This window comes from Papaver somniferum, chromosome 10 (genome assembly GCF_003573695.1).
Source record: "Papaver somniferum cultivar HN1 chromosome 10, ASM357369v1, whole genome shotgun sequence".
Classification (NCBI taxonomy): Eukaryota; Viridiplantae; Streptophyta; class Magnoliopsida; order Ranunculales; family Papaveraceae; genus Papaver; species Papaver somniferum.
The window spans coordinates 143,012,058-143,038,854 of NC_039367.1; the positions used below are offsets into that span (position 1 = coordinate 143,012,058).

The 26,797-nt window shown below is 37.2% G+C and overlaps 2 protein-coding genes and 1 long non-coding RNA gene across 4 annotated transcripts; 2 read left to right on the forward strand and 1 right to left on the reverse strand.

The window, feature by feature from the left end:
- Window positions 1-212: 212 nt before the first annotated feature.
- On the forward strand, window positions 213-5,530 carry LOC113316919 (enhanced ethylene response protein 5-like). The gene is made up of 13 exons (XM_026565083.1): window positions 213-458; window positions 550-689; window positions 792-885; window positions 964-1,053; window positions 2,011-2,076; window positions 2,691-2,780; window positions 2,894-2,950; window positions 3,930-3,991; window positions 4,357-4,444; window positions 4,606-4,682; window positions 4,777-4,851; window positions 4,932-5,037; window positions 5,148-5,530. Exons 1-13 carry the CDS (start codon window positions 291-293, stop codon window positions 5,277-5,279), a joined length of 1,245 nt encoding a protein of 414 aa, XP_026420868.1. The 5' UTR covers window positions 213-290; the 3' UTR covers window positions 5,280-5,530.
- A 15,019-nt stretch (window positions 5,531-20,549) lies between these two features.
- Window positions 20,550-23,252, forward strand: LOC113316920. 2 transcript variants are annotated; one of them, XR_003343086.1, is made up of 3 exons: window positions 20,550-21,164; window positions 21,363-21,636; window positions 22,333-23,252. It is a non-coding gene; the product is annotated as an uncharacterized LOC113316920 (long non-coding RNA). The 2 variants fall into 2 exon arrangements; XR_003343085.1 differs by having other exon boundaries at window positions 21,363-21,465.
- Window positions 23,253-23,654: 402 nt separating this feature from the next.
- Window positions 23,655-24,584, reverse strand: LOC113316379 (F-box protein CPR1-like). Its single transcript, XM_026564571.1, has 3 exons — window positions 24,493-24,584; window positions 24,252-24,317; window positions 23,655-24,150 (listed from the first exon to the last, which is right to left on the reverse strand). Exons 1-3 carry the CDS (start codon window positions 24,582-24,584, stop codon window positions 23,655-23,657), a joined length of 654 nt encoding a protein of 217 aa, XP_026420356.1.
- Window positions 24,585-26,797: the final 2,213 nt, after the last annotated feature.

The following is a 26,797-nucleotide window of genomic DNA, read 5'->3' on the forward strand; positions in this document are numbered from 1 at the left end:
TCGAATATATATAGTTTTGGTCTTGGTCCAACACCAAATATGGTCCGAAATTTGATTTTGGTCCAGCTTTTAGTTTTTACTCTGTCCCGCTGCGTCTCGTCCCTGGACCATAATTATAGGTTTGGTCGTCCACTGCATTGCTCTTACAGGACCAGTTTTTGGTAACTTTGAATAACCTTTGACTATTTTCCCCATCCAACATAATAAAGAAGAGCTCAAACTTTCCACAGAACCAAAATAACAAAACAGCAGAGCTCCAGAGAAGGAGCTAAACCCTAGAATCAATTTCAATGGCGTATCTAAGCATTGGAGAATCACACAGAAGAATAAGCGACTACTTAAACAGATTCTCAGATTCAATCTCATACGAAGATGGTCCTTCATTAAAACAACTCTTATCAGTTTCTTCAAACTCATCTTCTCTCCTTTCTCTCGGTGATGCCCTCAATGTTTTTCAGGTCTAATCTACCTCTTTCTTTTGTGAAATTAACTTAGGGTTTTTTCTGGGTTTACGATTTTGATTCAGGGTTTTGATTTTTATTATGACAGGATGCGAATAGATTGATTAAACAATCGGATAGATTTACTCAGCAAGTTGGAGAAATTATTGCTCCGTTATTACGGTGTATACAGAATTATCGATCTGGGAATTTTGTTGATGCGTATAGCTCACTTGAGAAATCTGCTAAGTAAGTATGTGTTGAATATTGATTTGAATTTGAGTGTTGATTTTATTGAGGGTTTTAGAGTTTGAATATGAGGTTTTGTTGTTGAAATGTGGAATGTTGTAGTGCTTTTCTTCAGGAATTTAGGAGTTGGGAATCTGCTTGGGCTATGGAAGCATTGTATGCGGTTGCTTATGAAATTAGAGTGCTAGCTGAAAGGGTAAGTGATTTTGTTTTTAATTTTTATAATTTTTTTTGATTGCGAGTCGAGTTCTAATGTGTTTGGATTTGCTTACAGGCTGATAGAGAGTTAGCTTCACTTGGAAAAAACCCGGAAAAATTGAAGGCAGCTGGTTCATTCTTGATGAAAGTGTTTGGAGCTCTTGCGGTAGGTTACTCTTTAAGCACTGGGTTTCTTATTTGACATGATCAATTGAAGATCTAATGAATGTGTGATAGTGTTTTGTTTCAATTCTCAGAATTAGATACTTCAGAATTAAGATGTAGTCAATAAATTAAAGGCGAGGTAAACTTTGGTATCAAGGACAATTCATAGTAGAACCAAAAATGGACTGGCACGTTTTCAGTTTCTCATCGCCTTTAATGGTGTTTTATTTATATTTCTCATCCTTGGATACCGCTGATTTCTGCTTACTGTAGAATGTAGACATTGATGTATAGACGAGAGAATTTAACTTTTTTAGTCGATCCAAACATGCCTACACAATTGATTAATGTGCTATTACGTAACATTACTATCGAACCACAAAGGCATGGACACATTTTCAGTTTTCATTCTTCTCATTCACTTGAACTTCGGCTCATGTCATTATATTGTTATTACACTTACAGGATCATGTCATCAATAACCTCTAGACCTTTAATGAAGTCTTGAGTTGTTTCTCGTATCTTTAAGTGAGAGATATTGTTGTACCTTTTCCCATGTTGCATCTGAAGCAACTGGTATCTAATAACTTTTCCGTGTGGATTTTCTTGGGCTGCAATGATTTGAAAGACCTCATGTTAATTTCTGGGGAGAAAGTATGTTTATTCATTTAATGGCTTCAGTTGTCTCCAATAAGGGTAATTTGGAAATACAAGTCGTTCACACCCTCACCTTTTCGTCTATAACTCTATATATCCCTTTAACTTTGAAACCCTTGGCAAGTTGGCATCATTTTCGTAATATATAAGCAAAAAAAAAAAAGAAAAAAAACACGCCAACAAATACAGTGCACATCACCTGGTGTGTAAATAAATTTGTTGTGTGATTAAATGCGTCGATTCATGAAATTTTGTTTCAACTGACTCATAACTGCATATGCTCATGGATTTCATTTTGCAGGGGAAAGGTCCTAAACGTATTGGAGCTTTATACGTGACTTGCCAGTTGTTCAAAGTTTATTTCAAGGTAATTCTTGTCTTGAAAAATCGAGAATCTTTTCCGCACTTGTAGTACTAGCAGTGCTCAGACCAGGGTAATATTCAGATGTAAAACGTTAGAACTTACAGATAAGTAGCTGTCCCCCTATCCTGGGATAAATATTATATAAGTGTATAGAAGGTGTCGTGTAAAATATGACTAATGTCGTACTCCCCACAAAAGACTATACCATCGAAGATCTAGCATCTAACAGAACCTCAACATTCCATCTAAAAGGTCGATTGTGAATCTGTGATACTGCTAGAACCTCAACACATCTAAAGTTTTTCTCTTCCCCAGTTAGTTTTCTTGAAAAGAACACTGCTGCTGTAATCGAGGAATTATGGAACTCAACAACTTAAATTTTCAGACTGATGCATTAGAGCTTTTTACAACCTCGACTTCACAATTATGCATCCATTGAATAGTAAGCGTGAACTTTCACTCCCGTGTAGACCAGTTACCTCCCTTTTCAGTTATTGACTCAACGTACTGCCTGACAATATGGAGCGTTGGTCACCTCTTTTCCTTTAGTTGGCTTCTGGTACATCCATGAAGGACGATTTAAGATCCTTTATTTACTTTAAGTTTTCTGTTTGCAGCTTGGGACTGTGCATCTTTGTCGAAGTGTGATCAGAAGCATTGAAACTGGCCGCAATTTTGACTTTGAGGAATTTCCTGTCAGAGACAAGGTAAGAATTGATTATATCAAGATCAACTCTTTCATTGATTAATGTCTTGACTTTTGTGACATGATTAGTTTCAAACAATATATCTGTCATTCTCACTTGATATTTTGTCACAGGTCACTTACATGTATTATACAGGTCGCTTGGAAGTATACAATGAGAACTTTCTTGCTGTAAGTGATTCAAAATTACGAATGTCTGTTGTGGAGCGGTCGTTTATTTTTAATTTCAGTACTTGGATTATTAGGAAATCGAGGATGTAAATAGTCAAGAGCATGTTACACTATTTATACATTGCATTAGGCATATGATCTAGGAAACTTAAAGACATTGCAGTATCTTCATGTGGTTGCTCATATCATATGCAACAGATCTAGCTTAGTTTAAGTTAATACTTGATCAGATTAAGTTAAGTTGGATTCCATATTAAGGTGTAACGATGCTTGAATCGTGCATTAAAGGTTAATCTTAAGATTAATGCTAACTAAGATTACGTCTTTGTCATAATGATTATGAAGATGAACTTTTGACATGGTAACCTTAAACTTCATTTTCAATTCGTGAATGAGATCCGTGCAAACAAGAGTCTGAAATATGGAAGGTCGGACCTGTGTTGCACAATATATATATTTTTTTTCCGGTGAATTGTGTTGCTATGCTTGTGACCAAAATAGTCCTTCATCGTTGCTTTTTCTTTATGCTTCTTAATTACATTTTGCTTACGAGAAGGAAATATTTTTTGAGGGGTTACATCTGATGTTTCTCCCATGAGTCAGGACTTCATCTTGGCTTGATGGGTTACTAGAGATTTTATTTTATGGGGATATTATGTGTTAATGTTTTGTCAGTTGCCAATATTTGGTTCTTCACTGGTGCAATATGGCAAAGTTGACAATTATAGGAGTATATGGTTGTTGAAATAGGTGCTTAGCTTCTGTATTCCTTCTAATGTAATCAAGGGAAAACAAATGAAATAGTGATTGGGGAATGTAGAACATACACAGACTTGTTCTTATTTATCAGTGCTTCTTCATGAGCTAGTTGAAAATAATTAATAATGAATATATGAATTCTATGCATGATACTTATAAATTAGAAGTTTGTATCTCAGAAATGTTGTTTATGAAATTCCACTTCTTTGGAAAATTGCAGGCTGATCAAAAACTCACTTACGCATTAAGTCGCTGCAACCCCAGAAGTCAAACGAACATAAGGTTTGGTTCAGGTGTGCCTGCTAATATATTTTGAAAGCAACATTTGTATTCAAGAAAATCTGCAAATCTTGAACTTGTTCTTGGGTTCCGTTTGTGCTCAAGAAAATCTGCAAATCTTTTGAATTATTCTTGGCTAGGTTTACGATCTTTATATCCTTTTCTTCTCTAGCTGTCAAAAGTGATGTGAGACAATACTGATATACAGTGCTATTCGAGTTCATTGTAAAAATGCATTTTGTATGTTGGATATTCACGTTCGAGAATGATCTCATCCCCAGTTTTCTTTTATCAATGATTTATGTGTGCTTTAACTTTGTGTGCAGCATTTTACTAACCAAGCTTCTGTGATGGTCTTCATGAAACAGAATGATCCTGAAATACCTTATACCTGTCAAATTTTCAATAGGAATTTTGCCCAAAAGGTCGCTCCTGGAAAAGTATAACCTTGTTGAGGTAGGGCCTTGTTCTCGCTCTAAATTTACATCTTATGTTTACAATTTTTCGCTTATAGTAATACCTTTAAGCTGGGGTATATATGAGTTTGCCATAGTCATAGGATTTTATTTTAATACAAATGTATAGCCAACCTCCACCTTTTGATTCTACTTTCGCAGTACTTTAACGTTGTTCAAGCATTAAAAAAAGGCGACCTTCGACTTCTTCGATGTGCACTCGAAGATCATGAAGACAGGTAGTTTCACCAGTTTGTTCTGTTTTCTTGTACTTTTCAGCAGTTAAGAAGTTCACAGTTTTAATATCTCTTCTTTTTCTTTCTTTTCTTTTAGATTCTTAAGATCTGGGGTGTATCTTGTCTTGGAGAAGCTCGAGTTGCAAGTTTATCAGCGATTGATGAAAAAAATGTAAGTATCTGCAGATCATTTAAAACGTCTCACTTTGGTGAAAAGTTCAGATCTAATATTTTCTCTTGCTTTTTTTGCAGCTACATTATTCAAAAGGAACGGGACCCAAGCAGAGCCCACCAGGTGAAGTTGGATGTGGTTGTAAAGGCCTTGAAATGTCTAGAAATCGAAATGGATGTCGATGAGGTACTCTCTCTCTCCCTCCCTCCTCCATATCTCCATCCTTTCTCCATATCTCCATCCTTCCCTCCCTCTCTCCCCTCCTCTCTGATAAAACATCTGCTGTACTTTTTCAGGTTGAATGTATAATGGCGATATTAATATACAAAAATCTCATGAAAGGTTACTTTGCACACAAGAGCAAAATTGTTGTCCTCAGCAAGCAAGATCCTTTCCCAAGATTGAACGGAAAACCGGTCAGTGCTTAAGTAGTACAATGGCTAACTAATTTCTACTGTCAGTAATGTCTGTAAAAGGGTTAAGTAGCAATAGCAATAACAATCCTAGTATCTCCTTATATCCACATTTCACTTCAAATCATGAAATGCAAAACAAGCATACTTTATGACTCTTTAGTTTATCTTCTAATGATTTGCATGAAGTGATTTTGTTCATACATCTACGGTTACTAGTTGCAAAATTCTAATAATGGTACATAAGTAAAGCACTGTCCATCTTGCAGCTTAATATTTAGCTATACTTTCTGTCCTCATCTAATTTAGCCAAACACGAAATTATCCTCATCTCTTTTGCATGTTCCACTGTCATTGCGAAGCTGTAGACCAATTCATATGTCAGATACATCTGTTAAAAGTAAGAGCCATGCAATGATCTTAAATTGGCCGTGACATGCTCATCTCCATAGCTGGATAAGTAAGCGAACTCTGTCTTATGAATATGAGCTGGCTTGGAGTTAAAAATAGAGTTTACGACATAATTTAAGACACTGCATGTCTTTTATTAGAGAACTAGACAGAGCGATTTTGCCATATTGGTTCCAGTCATTGGTTGAGCCGTTATGTCTTAGTTCTCAGAAGATACTCTTTCAAACCACATTCCTTTCATGAAATACCATTTGATGGATCACATTAGAAAGGAAATTGTCATCCTCAATTAATCTGGAAGAGTTAAGATGGCAGAGGAGGTTATGCAGTTAGCCCAAAACAGAGGACCAAGAGAAGAGCATTTAATTAGAGAAAAACGTAATGCCAAGTTACTGGTTTCTTCAAGATTTATGAATAGAAAAGCTAGCTCTAGATGATAGTTGACGTTAGCGCTTATTTATTAGCTGTACTATTAGTTACCTAAAGTGGAAATTGCTTCTCAAGTAATAGATGACCAGTGTGTAGCCAACACTGGACATTAAGTGGCATCAATTGCTTATGAAATAGATTTGAGGTACCTCTATGAGTTCAATCATAAGTAGTCGATCACATGTCTTGTCAGGTTCGTATTGACTATTGAGTACCATCTGCTAGTATGGCGTCAATGTTTGTTAGCCCAAGCTTCGTATGGAAAGGTATACCATATGGAATGATCAGTGTAATTAGAGTTGTTATGAAGAACTGAATCTTAAGGAGGCTGCCTTGTAAGGTGGTTGTATCCTCTATAATTTACAATGTCGTACTCTGAGAGAAACTTACTCTGCTTGCATGAGTAAGTAATTGATCTGTGCCTTTAAATTAGTGTTATATTTCTGAGCAATGTATAGAACTAGACCACCTTGACCGCAGCCAATGTAAAGAACAGTTTGTCCATCTTTGATTTGTGCTCGCTCGCAGTATAATTCAAATGAAGCTTCTTCTGCTTCATCTGCTGTTGCTGATTCATGTTTGAAGTAACACCCACTGCATTCATTGTTCTAAAAAAGTATTATGATGGAAAACACAGCACACAACTGAAGTATGAAAATGTTGTCCTGTACCTTGATTTGATACTTTTTTCCAAAAGCTGCTTCTGAGAATTCATTTGGTAATTGATAGGTTTCCTTGTTGATTGTCTTAATCTCTCCTGGCATATCCATCTTCTTCCAGGCTACACAGGAAATTGAGTTTGTCAGACTGTCTGATTGCATGTATGTAAATGTCTACCTAGTGCATGAATGAACGTCACTTGTTCACACCTTAGAAGTTAAAATAGAACTCGTCAGTCACATAAACAAATAAAATCATGGTCACCATAAGTAGCTGCTATAGCTTGTTTTGATGGTGACAGGCGACCGGGTTGTACATATAAGTCATGTGATGATGGGTTTCAGAGTTCTGCAGCATGGCCCCAAAGCTAACGCCATCTATCAGTGACTCGTTTTACAGTCATCGTCACCTCCAACCAACTAGGTGAAATGCTGCTATTTGCGAAGCTAGACTTGTGGGCATTACAGAGCGTAATTCAGGTGATTTATACCCATGAATGTTAGGTCCCTCCTAATGCTAAATAATGCACACTTTTTGATCGACTGATATGTGCATCCTTTCTACTGCAATTTGATTTGGATCAGTATTCAGTAGAGGAAGTCAGAGAGACGAGTTATAATTGCAGGCTTAACTTTTTACTGCTTTCTCAGGTAGCTAATTAAATTCGAAAATCTAGAGAAATGGTGTTTGAAATTTATGAATTCTTTAGAGGGGAAGCTGGAACTTGTACATTTAAGAAAGTCAAGGTAAGTAGAGTTGTTCTTGATGAGATGATTTATATAACCGGATTGCAGACGTTTCTCGAATCGAGACTTAATCTGCTTCTTCATTCTTCATCTTTAATCTCTCCTTTCAACAATCTCCCTAGTGTTTCCGCTGCTGATAGCCTGATACCTTCTTCACCTTTTCTACTGAACTCATGGTTAGTGAGGTCTTACTGTACACTCTATTCATTTTACAGATTTTAAATTTCACTTGTGTGAAAAAAAGTGAATTTTGGTTGGTGGTCCATAAAAACAAAATTACACTCCATGCTTAAAAAAAAAAAAAAAAAAAAAAAAAGAAGTTGATAGTCCGAATTCTCGTAACGGTACAACACAAACCGTTATAACTGTTTTGTAAAACGCTCACCCGAAACGCAACACTGATTTTTGCCGTGAAAAACGGTCATGTCAAAACCCGTTTTGTTGATCGGGTGGTTCATATTTTCACCTCGACCACTCTTTTACTCGTAGTCTCCAAAATCAAACACCATTTCTCTTTCAAAACCTTAGAAATAAAAAATCGTGATTTAGAACACTCTCCATCTCTTCTGCTAATACTTCTACTCCTCTCTAATCAAGGATTCCTTCATGGGAAGGTTTGAGGATCTACCAAAAGAAATCATACCAGAGATATTGAGTAGGTTACCAACTGAATCTGTTCTGGAGTGTAAATTGGTTTGTAAATCTTGGAGAGATGCTATTCATCTTCCATCCTCCTCTCAAAAGCACTTGAATCATCTTATTTCCGCTGGTGATGATTCTGGTAAGTTAGCTTTCATTTTCTTAAGTTCTGAACCTGCTGCAAAGCTTGAAGAATTTCATTATGCCGAGTATGATGAGAACTGTAATGAGGCACCCTTTAATAGAAGAAGAATGTTGAATTTAAACGTTCCATTTGAGGATTATTCTATTGCTGGATCATGCAATGGTTTAATATGCTTCGATACTTATATTGAGTGTGATGATTCTTATTATGGACCTACTTGTATCTGCAATCCAATCACCAGAGAATATATTATGCTTCCAAAATTTGAAGGACAGTACTGGTGGACTGGATTTGGTTTTAGTTCTTCAACCAATGAGTACAAGGTTGTTAGAATCTGTTACAGCTCTATAAACGGAGATGTTGGGATTGTTCTGGCATACACACTTGGCAGTGGCAGTGGATGGAGAAATGCAGGACCAATGGACGCCAAAATGCAAGGTATAAGTACTGGTGTTTTTGCAAATGGAGCTCTTCATTGGGCGAACCGCAAAGGAGCCATTCTTGCTTTCCATTTGACTAATGAAAAGTTTAGCGAACTTCCATCACCACCTTGTTTAACAGGAGCTGATGACCCATCTTTTATAATTATTCTAGGGGTTTTATGTGATTCTCTAGATGTTACTTATTATCACAATGCCGATGGCGGTGATTGTGATATATGGTTATTGAAGAAACACAATGATAATAATGACTTCAGCTGGAGTAAAGATTTTAGTTTCCGAAGTCACATATTACCACCATATGGGATTACGAAGAGTGGTAGGCTTCTGTGGTATAAGAATAGCACAATTTATAGTTACAATCGAAAAGCTTCACCTGCAAAAATGAAGGTAAGTTTTGGCAAGCATATTTCTGAAGCAATCCCTCACAAGAATACTTTGGTCTCATTAAAAGTATTGGGAGAAATGGATACAAAAATAATGGAATCTGGTGAAAGAGTAAGTTCAAGTGATGAGGAGACAGAAAACAGCTCTGTGAATGTTCAAGTGAGGAGATGGACAACATTGAAAGTTCAAGTGACGAGAGAGAAAACACTAAAAGTTCAAGTGAGGAGATGGAGAACATTGAAAGTTCGAGTGAGGAGACAGAAAATAGTGATAAACTGAAGAAGCTGCATAACAAAGTAAGAGATCTCTAGGTAATCGTAAATGATACTTCTCCTTCATTGAAAATATTAAGCATTTTGAGGTTACATAAAGCAATAGGCACTACATGCTGATATAATATCATGTGTGAATTATTCTTCTAATTTTTTATTGCCATGTTTATTGTGCATATTGGGATTTACTTTAATTAGTTTTACTTCCTCTAGAGCAACTGCAATGGGACGATCAAAACTAAAGAGCAAAGATAAAAAAAAAAGACCAAATTTGAGTTTAATCCGTGGTGTGACACTACGATATTGGAGTATATTTAGTGGAGCGGTAGTATTCCCTTCGTCTGGTGTGGAACGTAGTTATAAAGTTCGTCCCAATGAGGCGTTCATATAGAATTTGATCTTAGGAGGAGTAAAAGAGCTAGAACCAAAACCTCTTTTGGACCTGACTTCATAACACTAGCAGAGTCTGATCCTCAGACTTATAGAGAAGCCATGACTTCTTATGAAGCTCCGTGGTGGAAAGAGTCTTCTATTAGTGAAATGGAATCCATCAAAGAAAATGATACATGGGAGATAGTAGATTTTCCTCCAGGGTGTAAGGCCATAGGATGTAAATGGATCTTCAGGAGGAAACGTAACATAGATGGAACTATTCAAAAATACAAGGCTAGGTTAGTAGTGAAAGGCTACAAACAAAAGGAAGGTGTAGATTTCTTTGATACTTACTCACCCGTTACGAGAATTACTTCCATTAGGATGTTAATTGCTATAGCCGCGGTTCATAACCTAGAAATACATCAAATGGATGTAAAGACAACTTTCCTACATGGTGAATTAGACGAAGAAATTTACATGGAACAACCTGAGGGCTTTGTAGTGAAAGGTTGTGAAAACAAAGTTTGTAAACTGAAAAAATCTTTGTATGGATTGAAACAAGCACCTAAACAATGGCATGAAAAATTTGATCATGTAATGTTTTCTAGTGGTTTTAGAATGAATGAATCTGACAAGTGTGTATATACTAAGCTTGTAAATGATGCATGTGTGATTGTATGCTTGTATGTTGATGATATGCTTATACTTGGTACAAACATGGATGTAATTAATTCCACTAAGAACATGCTGAATGAGAACTTTGACATGAAAGACTTGCAGATGCAATCTTAGGGATGAAAATTAGGAGAAATTCTAACGGTTATAGTCTTAGTCAATCTCATTATGTTGAATCTGTGCTTAGAAAATTCAATCATTTTGATTGTAAACCTGCTTATACTCCGTATGATCCTTGTTGTAAACTCAAAAAGAACAGAGGTAATGGAGTATCACAACTTGAATACTCACGAGTTATAGGAAGTCTGATGTATTTGATGAACTGTACTAGGCCAGACATTGCTTATGCTGTGAGTAGGTTAAGTAGGTATACTTGTAATCCAGGGCAGGAACACTGGGATGCACTTTTTAGAGTGTTGAGGTATTTGAAATACACGTTGACCTTTTGTTTGAATTATGAAAGGTATCCTGCCGTCCTTGAGGGATTTTGTGATGCAAACTGGATATCAGACTCAGAGGAGTCTAAGTCTACGAGTGGATATGTTTTCACTCTAGCATGTGGGGCTGTTTCTTGGAAGAGTTCCAAACAGACCTGCATAGCTCGGTCCACTATGGAATCTGAGTTTATTGCGCTAGATAAAGCAGGAGAGGAAGCCGCTTGGCTAAGATGCTTTTTAGAAGACATTCCTCTCTGGCATAGGCCTGTGCCGGCTATATCTATACATTGTGATAATCAAGATGCCATAGCTAAAGCTAAAAACAGCTACTATAATGGGAAGTCTATACATATAAAAAGAAGACACGATACCCTAAAACAACTAATCTCAAAAGGCGTTATTTCCATTGATTGGGTTAAGTCCAAGGAGAATATCGCCGACCCTTTGACGAAAGGTTTGTCCAAAGAGATAGTTAGTAATGCATCTAAGGGGATGGGGCTTAGGCTCATTAAATAAACTTTCCATGAAGGATACTCAACCTTGCTGAATGGAGATCCCAAGATCAAGGTTTTGAATGCGAAACTAATTTGTGGCGGGTCAAGGTAAACACTATCAGAGAATTTATTCTCTGCCCCTTCCCTATGGTGTAGACGTGATAGTGTGACTGCATGTGAGGATGACTTTCTATTAAGTCTTAATGAGTTCTATAGTTTCAATTTTAGATTGAAGTGGGGTGTAGCAGTAAACACTCTTAATGGAACTCACCTATCTGAATGTGGAAGTGGGTCGCTTCCTATGATAAGAGAGCTGATTCTCTAGAGCATTCGGAGAAACAGGATTTGTCCAGGGCCAAAAAGGACACAACGGCACGAACTCGACAGCACCTAGAGAGATATCACGCGTGGTTATTATCGCGGATTACACCAAACGATGGTAGTTCAAGACGTCGCGTTCACTGTCCATCAAGTAGTTCCGGCAATTTCTCACTAAGCAAAGGTTCAAGACCTCATGGACACCTCTTGCCTAAGTGGTATTTCTCGCTTTCCGTTTTCTGATTTTTTATCGGTATTTCATTCATGTGGGGGATTGTTAGAGAAAATCAGTTTATAATAGTTTGGTTTTTTGGTCTTGGTGGGATTGGAACTTAGGATCTATTGGTCACTAAGGACACTAGCTCATTTTCACTATTTGTGAATGAACCTTTAGTCCCACATAGGGAAAACTAAAGATGATACCTCTCCATAAGTATTGAAAATTTTGATATTAGAGTGGCCCTTGGGTCATTAGCACTTTTGTGCGAGGGAGAGGACTTAGGCAATGTGCTAGTTGGTGCAATCACACATTTTCACACACGCACGCCGCCGCCGCCGTACGTCCGTGCGGGCGGGCCGAGCTCGGGCTCGAGCTCGGGTGCGGGTGTGTCAAGACTTATCTTTTTGGCGAAACTTCCTTTGAATTATTATCTAAAAGATTTTAAACAAATCATTTCTTAATCGTTGGGGGCGTCTGACCCGGCGGATGTTTCCTTACGTTTTACAAACACATTATGATGCATGAAACGTTTCAAATCAATGCATGAACGTTTTACAAACACATTATGATGCATGAACGTTTTATAACCACATTATGATGCATGAAACGTTTTAAATCAATACATGAACGTTTTATACTGTTTCGAAAAATTTGAATTAATTGAAATTAATTCCATTCGATTTAATGCGCATCAACGAGACTTCTCTCACTTCTCCTCTATATAAACCGACCATATTTTTCATTTTCAATTTGTATCCAGAAGAGCTACTATCCTCTTCTTTTCGTCTTCTCCCCCTGTGTGGTCCTTTATTTTCATTCCGTGCGCAATTGATGTTGAGGTCGTTAGAGTGGGAAAGTACTGTAGTGCTAACAGTGCTTGCAACGGGCAGTTTTATCCTGGATACGAACTTGACCACATGGTATAGGCATCACTCATTCTTGAGGCGTACCGGTCAAATATCATGTTAAGGACAGCGTGTTGAACACGTGACTCTGTCCTCTGTTTGCAGTCCAATTGAGTGTCTATTTACTTTCCAGAAATTAATCTTTTTATCCTAACATCTTTCTTGAGTGTTTTATTGTTACAGAAGCAACAATCTTAACACGATATTTACTGTTTTCTGTATGTAACAATGGGTAAGAACGATGTTGAAAGACCAGCAAAGTTTTCTGGAAAAGACTTTAAGAGGTGGCAGTCAAAAATGTTATTTTTTCTGAGTTATCATGAGTTGGACTCCTATGTTCTGAAACCGTTTGATGAGTCATTGAAGAATGCTGGTAGTGAGTCTCTTTTTGATGAATGGAAGAGGAACAATTACATGGCTAAAAATCATATTCTGAATTGTTTAGAGGATGCTTTGTATGATTTTTACAATGCTAAGGACAACTTTTCTGCTTTTGATTTATGGGCTGCTTTGGAGGCAAAATACCAAGCTGAAACTGCCGGAAGTAAGAAATTCTTGGTAGCCAGACTTTATGAGTATAAAATGGTGAATGACAAATCTGTGGTTGATCAATTCCTTGAACTCCAGCAAATTATGAATGAAATTCTTGCCGAAGGTATGGTGATTGATGAAACTTTTCAAGTGTCTACTGCTATCGAGAAATTGCCTACTTCCTGGTCCGAGTACAAGAAGAAACTGAGACATGAAACTGCTGAAGTTACTATGGTTGAACTGGGTAAGAAAATTCAAGTTGAAGAATTGTTGTGCTCCAAGGACAAAAATGTATCTTCTTCAAGGGACATGTCTTACAAAGCTCATGTGACTGAACACAAAGGTTTCAATGCTGATAAGAACCGAAACAACTCCAAGAAACCTCCAGGCAAGAAAGGTATGTTTCAGAAACCTAAATCTAGCATTAATAAAATTAAGGGTGATTGCTATGCTTGCGAAAATCCTGGCCATATGGCGGTTCACTGTAGAAACCGTAAGGACCTTAAAAACAAAAATAAAAATAATGCTAATTTGGTTGAAAACAACAAAGATGAATTTTCTGGCACGGTGTCTGAAGTAAATTTGGTAACAAATGTGAGGGACTGGTGGGTAGACTCTGGGGCTACCAAACATGTCTGTGGAAACAAAAAAATGTTCACCTCCTACAGTAAGGTAGGGGAAGGAGAGAAACTCTATATGGGTAACTCATCTGCAGCTGCGGTTGTAGGAAAAGGCAAAGTTGGGCTCAAGCTCACTTCTGGCAAGACTCTCACTTTGAATGAAGTTCTTCATGTTCCGGACATCTGCAAAAATCTTGTTTCTTGTGCTGTTTTAGATGATAAGGGTTTTAAAATTGTAATAGAATCTGGGAAATGTGTTGTAACTAAGGGTAAGGATTATGTGGGGCAGGGTTATAAGACTGAGGGTCTGTATAAGCTTAATGTAAACTCTGCTGTAATGAATAATAATGGTTCTTCTGCTTATGTTTGTGAGTCTTTGAACGTTTGGCATGGTAGACTTGGACATGTAAATTATAAATCAATGCTTAAACTAGCCAATGTGGGCTGCATACCCAAATTTAGTTTGGAAAAGGAACACAAATGTGAAATATGCGTAGAATCAAAGTATGCTAGAAAACCTTTTAGCAAAAATGTTCATAGAAATTCTAAACCCTTAGAATTAATTCACTCAGACCTAGTTGACATGAAATCAGTTCAAACTAGAGGCGGTAAGAAATGGTTTGTTACCTTTATAGACGACTGTACTAGGTACTGTCATATTTATTTGCTTAGAGGTAAGGATGATGCCTTAGAAGCATTTAAGAGGTATAAACTAGAAGTTGAAAACCAATTGAATACTACCATTAAAACCATTAGGTCTGACCGTGGTGGTGAGTACATAACTCCTATAGAAGATTTCTGTGTAGAACATGGCATAATACACGAGGTTACCCCTCCTTATTCACCTCAGTCGAATGGAGTAGCTGAACGTAAGAACCGCACCCTTAAGGAGATGATGAATGCCATGTTAATTAGTTCAGGATTACCTTCGAACTTGTGGGGGGGAAGCTGTCCTCTCAGCCTGCTATATCCTGAACAGAGTACCTTTTAAAGGATCAGATAAAACTCCATACGAACTGTGGAAAGGTAGACAACCTTCTTTAGCATACTTTAAAGTGTGGGGGTGTTTGGCTAAGGTTCAGATCCCTAAACCTAAAGCAACCAAGATAGGATCCAAAAATGTTGACTGTGTCTTCATAGGGTATCCTGAGCATACACCTACATATAGATTTATGGTTGTGAATTCTGATGTTTCTGAAATTGGTGTGAATACTATTATGGAGTCTAGGGATGCTGTGTTTTTTGAAAATGTTTTTCCTTTAAAATCTGACTCTCGTAAGAGAGGTGTTGATCCCATAGATGTTCCTTCAACCAGTCAGACTTTACCTTTAGAGGAAGATGAAGTAAAATTTGATCTTAGGAGGAGTAAAAGAGCTAGAACCAAAACCTCTTTTGGACCTGACTTCATAACACTAGCAGAGTCTGATCCTCAGACTTATAGAGAAGCCATGACTTCTTCTGAAGCTCCGTGGTGGAAAGAGTCTTCTATTAGTGAAATGGAATCCATCAAAGAAAATGATACATGGGAGATAGTAGATTTACCTCCAGGGTGTAAGGCCATAGGATGTAAATGGATCTTCAGGAGGAAACGTAACATAGATGGAACTATTCAAAAATACAAGGCTAGGTTAGTAGTGAAAGGCTACAAACAAAAGGAAGGTGTAGATTTCTTTGATACTTACTCACCCGTTAAGAGAATTACTTCCATTAGGATGTTAATTTCTATAGCCGCGGTTCATAACCTAGAAATACATCAAATGGATGAAAAGACAGCTTTCCTACATGGTGAATTAGACGAAGAAATTTACATGGAACAACCTGAGGGCTTTGTAGTGAAAGGTTGTGAAAACAAAGTTTGTAAACTGAAAAAATCTTTGTATGGATTGAAACAAGCACCTAAACAATGGAATGAAAAATTTGATCATGTAATGTTTTCTAGTGGTTTTAGAATGAATGAATCTGACAAGTGTGTATATACTAAGCTTGTAAATGATGCATGTGTGATTGTATGCTTGTATTTTGATGATATGCTTATACTTGGTACAAACATGGATGTAATTAATTCCACTAAGAACATGCTGAAAGAGAACTTTGACATGAAAGACTTAGGCCCTGCAGATGTAATCTTAGGGATGAAAATTAGGAGAAATTCTAACGGTTATAGTCTTATTCAATCTCATTATGTTGAATCTGTGCTTAGAAAATTCAATCATTTTGATTGTAAACCTGCTTATACTCCGTATGATCCTTGTTGTAAACTCAAAAAGAACAGAGGTAATGGAGTATCACAACTTGAATACTCACGAGTTATAGGAAGTCTGATGTATTTGATGAACTGTACTAGGCCAGACATTGCTTATGCTGTGAGTAGGTTAAGTAGGTATACTTGTAATCCAGGGCAGGAACACTGGGATGCACTTTTTAGAGTGTTGAGGTATTTGAAATACACGTTGACCTTTTGTTTGAATTATGAAAGGTATCTTGCCGTCCTTGAGGGATTTTGTGATGCAAACTGGATATCAGACTCAGAGGAGTCTAAGTCTACGAGTGGATATGTTTTCACTCTAGCATGTGGGGCTGTTTCTTGGAAGAGTTCCAAACAGACCTGCATAGCTCGGTCCACTATGGAATCTGAGTTTATTGCGCTAGATAAAGCAGGAGAGGAAGCCGCTTGGCTAAGATGCTTTTTAGAAGACATTCCTCTCTGGCATAGGCCTGTGCCGGCTATATCTATACATTGTGATAATCAAGATGCCATAGCTAAATCTAAAAACAGCTACTATAATGGGAAGTCTATACATATAAAAAGAAGACACGATAACCTAAAACAACTAATCTTAAAAGGCGTTATTTCCATTGATTGGGTTAAGTCCAAGGAGAGTATCGCCGACCCTTTGACGAAAGGTTTGTCCAAAGAGATAGTTAGTAATGCATCTAAGGGGATGGGGCTTAGGCTCATTAAATAAACTTGCCATGAAGGATACTCAACCTTGCTGACTGGAGATCCCAAGATCAAGGTTTTGAATGAGAAACTAATTTGTGGCGGGTCAAGGTAAACACTATCAGAGATTTCATTCTCTGCCCCTTCCCTATGGTGTAGACGTGATAGTGTGACTGCATGTGAGGATGACTTTCTATTAAGTATTAATGAGTTCTATAGTTTCAATTTTAGATTGAAGTGGGGTGTAGCAGTATACACTCTTAATGAAACTCACCTATCTGAATGTGGAAGTGGGTCGCTTCCTATGAGAAGAGAGCTGATTCTCTAGAGCATTCGGAGAAACAGGATTTGTCTAGGGCCAAAAAGGACACAACGACACGAACTCGACAGCACCTAGAGAGATATCACGCGTGGTTATTATCGCGGATTACACCAAACGATGGTAGTTCAAGACATCGCGTTCACTGTCCATCAAGTAGTTCCGAAAATTTCTCACTAAGCAAAGGTTCAAGACCTCATGGACACCTCTTGCCTAAGTGGTATTTCTCGCTTTCCGTTTTCTGATTTTTTATCGGTATTTCATTCATGTGGGGGATTGTTAGAGAAAATGAGTTTATAATAGTTTGTTTTTTTGGTCTTGGTGGGATTGGAACTTAGGATCTATTGGTCACTAAGGACACTAGCTCATTTTCACTATTTGTGAATGAACCTTTAGTCCCACATAGGGAAAACTAAAGATGATATCTCTCCATAAGTATTGAAAATTTTGATATTAGAGTGGCCCTTGGGTCGTTAGCACTTTTGTGCGAGGGAGAGGACTTAGGCAATGGGATAGTTGGTGCAATCACACATTTTCACACACGCGCGGTGCTTCGCACCGAAGCACGCACGCACGCCGCCGCCGCCGTCCGTGCGTGCGGGCGGGATGGGCCGGGCTCGGGTGCGTGTGCGGGTGTGTCAGGACTTATCTTTTTGGCGAAAATATTTGAAACAAATCATTTCTTAATCGTTGGGGGCGTCTGACCCGGCGGATGTTTCCTTACGTTTTACAAACACATTATGATGCATGAAACGTTTCAAATCAATGCATGAACGTTTTACAAACACATTATGATGCATGAACGTTTTATAACCACATTATGATGCATGAAACGTTTTAAATCAATACATGAACGTTTTATACTGTTTCGAAAAATTTGAATTAATTGAAATTAATTCCATTCGATTTAATGCGCATCAACGAGACTTCTCTCACTTCTCCTCTATATAAGCCGACCATATTTTTCATTTTCAATTTGTGTCCAGAAGAGCTACTATCCTCTTCTTTTCGTCTTCTCCCCCTGTGTGGTCCTTTATTTTCATTCCGTGCGCAATTGATGTTGAGGTCGTAAGAGTGGGAAAGTACTGTAGTGCTAACAGTGCTTGCAACGGGCAGTTTTATCCTGGATACGAACTTGACCACATGGTATAGGCATCACTCATTCTTGAGGCGTACCGGTCAAATATCGTGTTAAAGACAGCGTGTTGAACACGTGACTCTGTCCTCTGTTTGCAGTCCAATTGAGTGTCTATTTACTTTCCAGAAATTAATCTTTTTATTCTAACATCTTTCTTGAGTGTTTTATTGTTACAGAAGCAACAAAACGTACATTGTAACTACGCCTGGTTTCAAACGCACGTAATATGTTCGCTCGACTATATTTGGTTTTGGTCTTGGTCCCTGACCAAATATAGTCTGGGATTTGGTTTTGGTCCAACTTTTCCTCTTTAGTCCGTCCGACCGTGTCTGGTTTCTGGACCATATTTATGGTCTTCATCGTCCACTGTGGTTGCTCTTAGTAACTTTCTTCTTTCCACAGAAATTAAAATCAGTCTAAGAAGTATATGCAGGAAATAGTGTTGAGTCCCAGTAGTCCTAGGTTCCTAACCCTTCTTGGAAAAATCTTTTCTGTCTGTAATTCTATTCCTTTAGTGCTGCTATTTCAGAATTTAGTCTGTGGTTTGAGTTGGAGGTGAAGACGTAACCTCAGCTGTAAAGTCTAAAGAATGTGATATAAAAAAGAATATCAAACCTGTGCGATTTTACTTTCAGAGGACTGATATCAAAACTTTTGATAGGAAAGATGATGACAATGATTCTGAAGATGGCGATGATGACGTTTTACGTCCTGCTAGTTGGTGGGATACAGTTATGGAAATCAGCAAGGAAATTGTTCAAGTGCGGAAAAGGGATGAAGAGGAGGAAGAGAAAAGGGGGAAGATGGCGACATCACCTGGCTCATGTCCAGTGAAGGTGCAAAAAAACCTTGTCAAATACGATGTTTATGTCGCCTCCTGTTTTAAGCCGAATAGAAAACCTAGGTTTGGGATTGTTATGAAAGAGTACTTATCTAAAAATATTCTGTTTGATTTTTAAAAGTGCAGAACTTGCCGAGCGTTATGTTGACGAAAATCATAACCAAGAAAAAGAAGAAGTCGTGGTACAAATTTTCTCTAATTCATATTATGCTGTTGATGTTTCTAGTGGGTCTACGGGTCCAAAGGCAGAGCATTTTACAAAAGGAGTACAGGATTTGCTGAGGAAGCTGGCATTGTACATTTGTGGGAAAGATATATATGTTCAGAAGATTACAGACGATCAAACTAGAGCTGCTTATTATTTGGCAAGATCGGGTACCTCACGGCCGGGGGATATTATTTCAAAAGATGATTTTGATGAGAATCTAAAATTTATCATCAAAGAGGATGAGGATTTTGAAGAAGCTATGAAGTGTAGGCGTGCTGATACAGTAAGGTAGTGATCCAAGGGGATGGAATCGCTTGAAGTGCACATTGTCTGTTTTTTTCTTTCTTTTTGATGGTGTCTTGATTTTTCTTTTAATTTCTCTATCTTGGAATCAGGAGTTTTGGGGATTATGGGCGTTTTAAGTTTCTACTATTTTTGTGTATCCAGTATTCCCATCTCGTGGTTTAAGAACTAAAACGTTGCTATTCACTTGATTTGTAATTTTATTATCGTTCAACTTTTATGGTCCGGAGTTTAGTTTCGGCAGTCACATATTACCACCATTTGGGATTACGAAGAGTGGTAGGCTTCTGTCGTATAAGATTAGCATAATTTACAGTTACAATCAAAAAGCTTCATTGTGAGTTTTGGCAAGTCTATTACTGACAAAGTCACAAGAATACTTTAGTTTCCTTAAAACTATCAGGAGAAAAGGATACAAAAGCTATGGAATCCGTTGAAAGAGCACGTTCAAGTGACGAGGAAACATGTTATGGATAATTTCCCCTCCTTTAAGACACTAAGTCATATAAGCTTCCACGTCGCACGGTGAGTGTAACACCCTCATCAAATTAAATTAGATAAAAGCTTTAAACTAGAGCAATTCTGGAGAGGACAAATGGCGGAACTCTATTGGTCGGAGCATTAAAACGTGAATAACACTCAGTTTACACCCTGTATTTAACCACCCGTTAGTAACACTGTTAGCAAAAACGTGGATATACAACACTTATATGTGGATTTACACCTAAATAATAACTTACACTTGGTTTACACCAAATACTTAACTGGACGTTTAAGTAGGTAGACAATACTTAATCGTTATTTTCTTGGGATGATTTCGTTATTTTCTTTTACAACCCTAATCGTTTGCCGAACCTCTTCCTTTCTCTTTCTCTTGAGTTTTTCTTCTGCAGCAGAAATCATCGAGCCATAACTTTGATCTGCTATTCAATCCCGCTAATCCAGTTACCAAAAATATGGTTATTCTCTCTATCAATTAAGCCATAATTCGGTTTTCCATTTGATCAATTTTGAGTATAATGGCTTGAATTGATTTGGTGTTAGGTTTGATTTGGGGGTTTCTGAATTGAAGTATGAACTGAAAAGGATTTAGGGTTTATTCGACTGAGAATACAAAAAGGAAAGAAGACTGTTGATGGTGGTGTGGGTCTGTAATTTAGGTTCAATTTGAAGTTATGGCTAAGAGGGATTGAAGCTGAGATGCTGAAAACTTAAAACCACTTCCGCCGTCTCTTTTCTCCATACCCTAATTCCATTATCTTCTTCTCTCTATTCTACATATGCATTAGTAATACTTGCTTTGATTTTGACTTTCAGAATTTGCTCATTGGTATTTTTTTCTTAGGTGTACCACTAATTTTACACAGGTACTTGCACTGGAACATAAATAATGGAGTAAAATTTCTTAGTATTAACTTTGAAGGAAGGCTCTTCAGTTCTCCAGATGTAAGTCTTCAAACATATTAGTCCATGGTGATCCAATGAAATTGAAAAATAGATCCGCTATCTTTTATATGTATGTAGCCATGCTTACAGTGATAAAAGAATGCTTTGTTTGGTCAGTTGTATATATCTATAAATCCAAGAAATTATACACTCTTATTATGCAATATACATTTATGTTATTTCTTTCAACATGTTCAGGTGGAGAAATTGCATAAGATTTTCTAGCTCTATGCATAGTCAAGATTTTAGAAACTTGCTCGCCGGCATCATTGCAATTGATGGAAACACTTCTTATCATTAGGTATGTTTTTTGAAAAGGAAAAAGAATTGCACAAGTAAGTTGGCAGCGCACTTTGATTTTGGTGGTCCATTAGTTTTTGGTCCATATGAAACAATGGGTGGTGGCTGATGAGAAATTGGCTTTATGTGAAAGATTAAGAACTTTGTTTTGGTTGTACGCGACTTTTTCAAGGTACGAGCTACATGTGCTTATAATGTTTGTAAATATAACTTCACGGTTTTGTGCTTCATTGCTTCAAGGGTACTTCAAAGCTTTATCTTCATAACTGTGCAAGATCTATATACTTGCACTTGGAGTTACCAGGGATAGATATTTTGTGGTCAAAATTCGCATCACACGTCACACTTTTTTTTTTGAGAAGCTTCAGAAAATGTTAAATTTACTGAAAGAATTTAACATTCTGTGGAGATTTCCATTTTAGAAATCATTTATGGTTATGTAGTTTTATAATGTTCGTTGATCGGTTTTCATTACTGAAAGTTGAACGTGTATTCTTAAACTTTAATTTGATTCCATTGGCTGAAATTCCATCATTGTCACTTACTGCGCTACACTAAAACACTTAAGAATAGGGTTCAACTGTCTTTCTGTCAATCTTCTTCTTCTTCTTCTTCTAGGCCTCAACTCCCAAACAACTTGAGACTTTCTATCACTAACTGATCTATTTAAAAATGCAAAAATTCTAAGCGAAGCTCCTGCTGTATAACTATAGGGAAAATGGTATCCTCATGTTTGTTTAATATTTTTAGCTCCAGTGTTGTGTTGTTGATGTCTGTCCTAAATTGAAACCGGGTTTGTTGTTGCAGAGGCAATCGTTGTGTTGTTCCAAGTTTTCTCATGTTTGTTTTTGTTTCCTTTCTTAATCAGCTTACTGCATGCTGGAACGGGTGAAGGGGCATTGGTGCGGCTCCGCTAATTGCTAGCATTTTGAAGTCCTTGGGTGTACTTCCTTATGGCGGGCGAGCGACTTGATTGACCGTTGTGCTGATGCGTTAATTGTGAAATGTAGTTTTTGTAGCCTCTCAATGGATTCATGTGAGAAGTACCTCTGAATGGTGTTGAGACGCACAGGGAATAAGGGCATTTGGTGTTGTTGGTTTGGTGATTGAAGTAGTAAGAAAAAGCTGGAATTGTTTGAACTGCTACTGAGTTTATGATGAGTTGGTGGTACTGAGTTGAATTGCAGCAAGGAGGTGATGGTTGTTTACAGTGAAGATTGAAATGATTGCAGGTGGTTTGCAATTACAGCAATGATTGCATGTGGTTTTTCATTGAAATGATTGCGGGTGGTTTGTGATGTAAAAGCTGGCTGCAGATAGTTGAGTTGCAGTTGATAGTGGTACTGTGCTTAGAGCTGAAATGCAGAGAAGGTTGGATGTGTGTTGGCCTGTGTTTGAATGGAGTTACAAGTAAATGAGCACGGCAGGTGATTGAAGCTGCAGTTTGTTGTAGTGGGTATGTGGTGTTTGAGTCTGCAATGGAAAGAAGGGAATGAATATGTGCTTGACATGTGTTATTGCGGAAGATATAACTGATGTATAAAGGAAAGAAGAGAATGGCTGGAATGGTGGAGCTATTGTGTGCAGTTATCATGGAATGGGGCGAGGCGAAACCGAGCTACACCAAATCAAGAATCCGAAGCATGCATCAGGACAGAGCAAGGCAAAGCGGTTTGGAGATCCGCCCGGTGCGTAGCACGGGCACAAAATCTAGTCGTTATAAATTTCTACAGAAAATTAGTGAATAATTAGCCAGCGTTAGTACACCTTTTTTTTTTTTTTTTTTTTTTTTTTTTGACTACTTTAAGAATCAGAAACGACATTTTTTGCATCCTTCAATATTGCACCAGCAATAAAACTTGGAGGATGAGCATTCCAATCTATTGAAAGCGTTAGTACTTAAGGTAACTGAAACCGAACTCTTCACGTAACTATGGAATGATAGTGAATCTGACATGTACCCATCCTCATCTTCTATCAAAGTTGTAGATGTTTCGTTCTTTGGATCATATAAAACCAAAGCCTTTTGATAATAAGGGCCACATGTGCGGCGACGAACTTCTAATAGCATCTGTCCACTTTTTAAACACTTGATCCTACTTAAATACCCAAACCTTCCGATTTCAAATGATGTTAGCTTTGAAATGCTATAAAATTTAGTCCAGGACTCTTTCTTTGCGTAATCCTTCATCAACCATACTCACAACCATGGTTTACATTTACATTACTATAAAGCATCGAAAGACACCCATCCAACACACCAATAAATGTAGTGTCACCCGACTTCTCGAAATTTGTTTTCGGTTGTGAGATTTCTTTAAGGACCTCAGCATCTGTCAGATGTAAAGCAATTAAGGCTCCGGATAAAGAGGATGACTGCCAGTGAAGTGCTCCATTACAAAACACCCCGTACTTGAGTGATTTTGAAGATAGTATCCAAGAGGTTTTTTGAGTTTTCTTGAATCGTTTACAGGAATCCGATCTAAGTGAATAGATCTTAACATTAGATTGGTTCAATTTGAAATATCTTGTAAAACACACAAACTTGTAATCATCACTCTTTGAGTCATAACCAGACCCATATCCTCTCAATGTTGAGAGGTCCAGAACAGAATTATAACCTTTAATTTGATCATCAGGTGGACTTGGTATTACTTTGCAGTCTCCAGTAGATGGGTTCCATAAACTAAAATTAAAATCAACCGACTCATGATCAATGTGTAGGCAAACCAAGCCATTACAGGAACCCACAAACCTAGTTCTACGGTAGTCAATTTCATCAAAAACCTCAACACCATCATGTCAGCCAATACTAGTGTAATCATCGTCGACGTCTTCTGGGCAACGAATCTTCTGAATACAATCAAGTATTAATGATGATGATGATAATGATTTGCTATCTATAGAGTACATGTTACAGTCATATACAATCATGATACTAAAGTTATTTTTGTTAAATTCCCTAAATTTTATCATGTCAATAAGTTTGGGGTTATTAAATAAGACGCTCCAAGGTTTTGATACACACCTGAATTTTAAAAGAGATATAGGAGGTAACCTTGAAAGGATCTCGATGATGATGTCTTCTGGAAGATGAGGCATTAATGTGAAATCAGTCATGGTTTTGTTCTCGTTCATCTTCGGATCTTCTTCTTCTTGTTCTCGTTCATGTATAATTATCTGGCTGATCATATATTCCTTACGTGCGTGGTACTATAGAGATTTATACGATGAAAAGTAAGTATTGGAGGTGGGGATTTTAAGTTTGAAATAAGAAACCAAATCTTCTTCTTCGGAAACATGAAACATCTGGGCATGGAACCGATGATTGTATCAAGTTCTCAAGATTTTTATTCAGATCTTACCTCAAGCTAAGTTAGCTTCTAAGCTTTGCAATCAGAAAAGAAGCTACTCACCAGTGTCCACTTACCGAATTTTTGTAAACACATGGACAGAGTAGTTTACTGTAGACCATTGTGCCATTTATCATGTCAAACTGAATAGAAATTCAGCTCTTCAACACACAAGAACTATATATTTTCTTGGATATTAAAATTTCCACTCTTCAACACACATGAACTATTTTCTTGCTCAATCTGAATTACCACGGTTATCCAAGTAGCAAGTACAATCAAACAAAGCATAACTAATTTTTGAGGAGGAACCTAGAAAAGAGAGCTCGTTTTGGGTCATTATTTTCGTTGTAGTTCCTTGTAATGTTCTTTCGGGTGGATACATTGTCCTTCCCAGGCTCCCAGCTCTCGTTCTTTTGTATTATACTTTTTTCAAATTAAAGTTCTTAATTTGTAATCTATTTTTTCTCTTAAGATAAAAGTCAGTAAAATTTTCTCACACCTGCTGCTGATTTGATTTTGATAAATCTATCACTTGTTAAAATTAGATTTTCCCTATTTCCTACCCGTATATTTCCTATTTCCCATCCTCCTTAATTCCTATCCCCAATTATCCTAAGTACCACTCAAATTAAATTTCATATATCCTAAATCCTATCCATTTACTTTTTTATGTACACCAAACACCTCAAATCACTTCTTCTTCTTCTCCATCGCAAATCCACCCCCAATCTCCATCTTTTCTTCTCACCTTGTTACTGCACGCCTACACCATCTTATAATATATTTTTATGGCTAGTGCTAACGAGTATTAATAGTCTGTAAATTAATGGACGAGTAGTGATCAAGTTGCATGGCCATGGCTGATGGCTCAGATACCCACCACTTATGATACAATAATTATTTTAAGAATGAGTACAGTAAGGGTGAATGTATAGCTAGTGGAGATATGAAATCTATCAAGCTGTTACATGTACTTAATTCATTCGATTAGTACTTTCAAAAGCAATTAATAATTATATGGTATGTGATGTCTTGGCCGTCTTCAAATTGGTGTGTCGATTTAAATGGTTAAACCAATACAAGATGGATGGGAATCGCTAAAAGCTGAACGACCATATTTGCAGAGTAATTCAGACAAAAAACAACCTAAGGACTATTCATTTGAATAAGGGAAATGAAAAACCAAATAACTAACTGCAGATTTAGGGTATTATAATCCCTGAATCAGCAATGAAAAACCAAATAACAATACGATTTAGGGTACTATAATTACCGAAACCAAATCTAGGGTTTATAACTTGATTATTTATTAATAAAAAGGGAAAGTTAACGAAGAAGGAGACGTACAGGGGTGGTAATAGTCATAGTCAAATTTAACTTGACTTTTGATGATGATAAATAGGAAAAACCAGAATTGAAAAATTGAAAAGTAGATTAATTTTACAAATTGTGATGTGGATGGAAAATATGAAAAGTGAGGGTGGGAAATAGGAAAAACCTAAAATTATGATACAGATTCTCCAGATCCGGTAAAGTAAAAACAAAGTAGATATATGTAAACAAACACAATCCTTGTAAATTTATTACTGTAATGTTGCTCAAAAACACGCGGATAGAAAAAAATTAGGAGATAATTAGAGAAATATAGATAAGCAGGATAAATGAGTAGGCAACACATACTACTTTTTTGAATGATTTTGTAGATCTTCTGTTTGTTAAATAAAAACACCATCGAAAACAAGAAAATGACAACGACTTACTTACAACTTAAGGATCAAGCTTATCACCAAATATCCATGCACGCATGGATTCCTCAAGTGATGGCTACAACAGAAACAAAAAGAAAAAAGGATCAGGGTAAAACAGTAATGTGCAAATTTTGCAGCTCTGCCTGTTGGGTGCAATAATCAAAAACAAAGAAAAATCAAATAAGCAAAAAGTTATTGATACTTAGCTCCTTTATAGTGGAAGTGATTG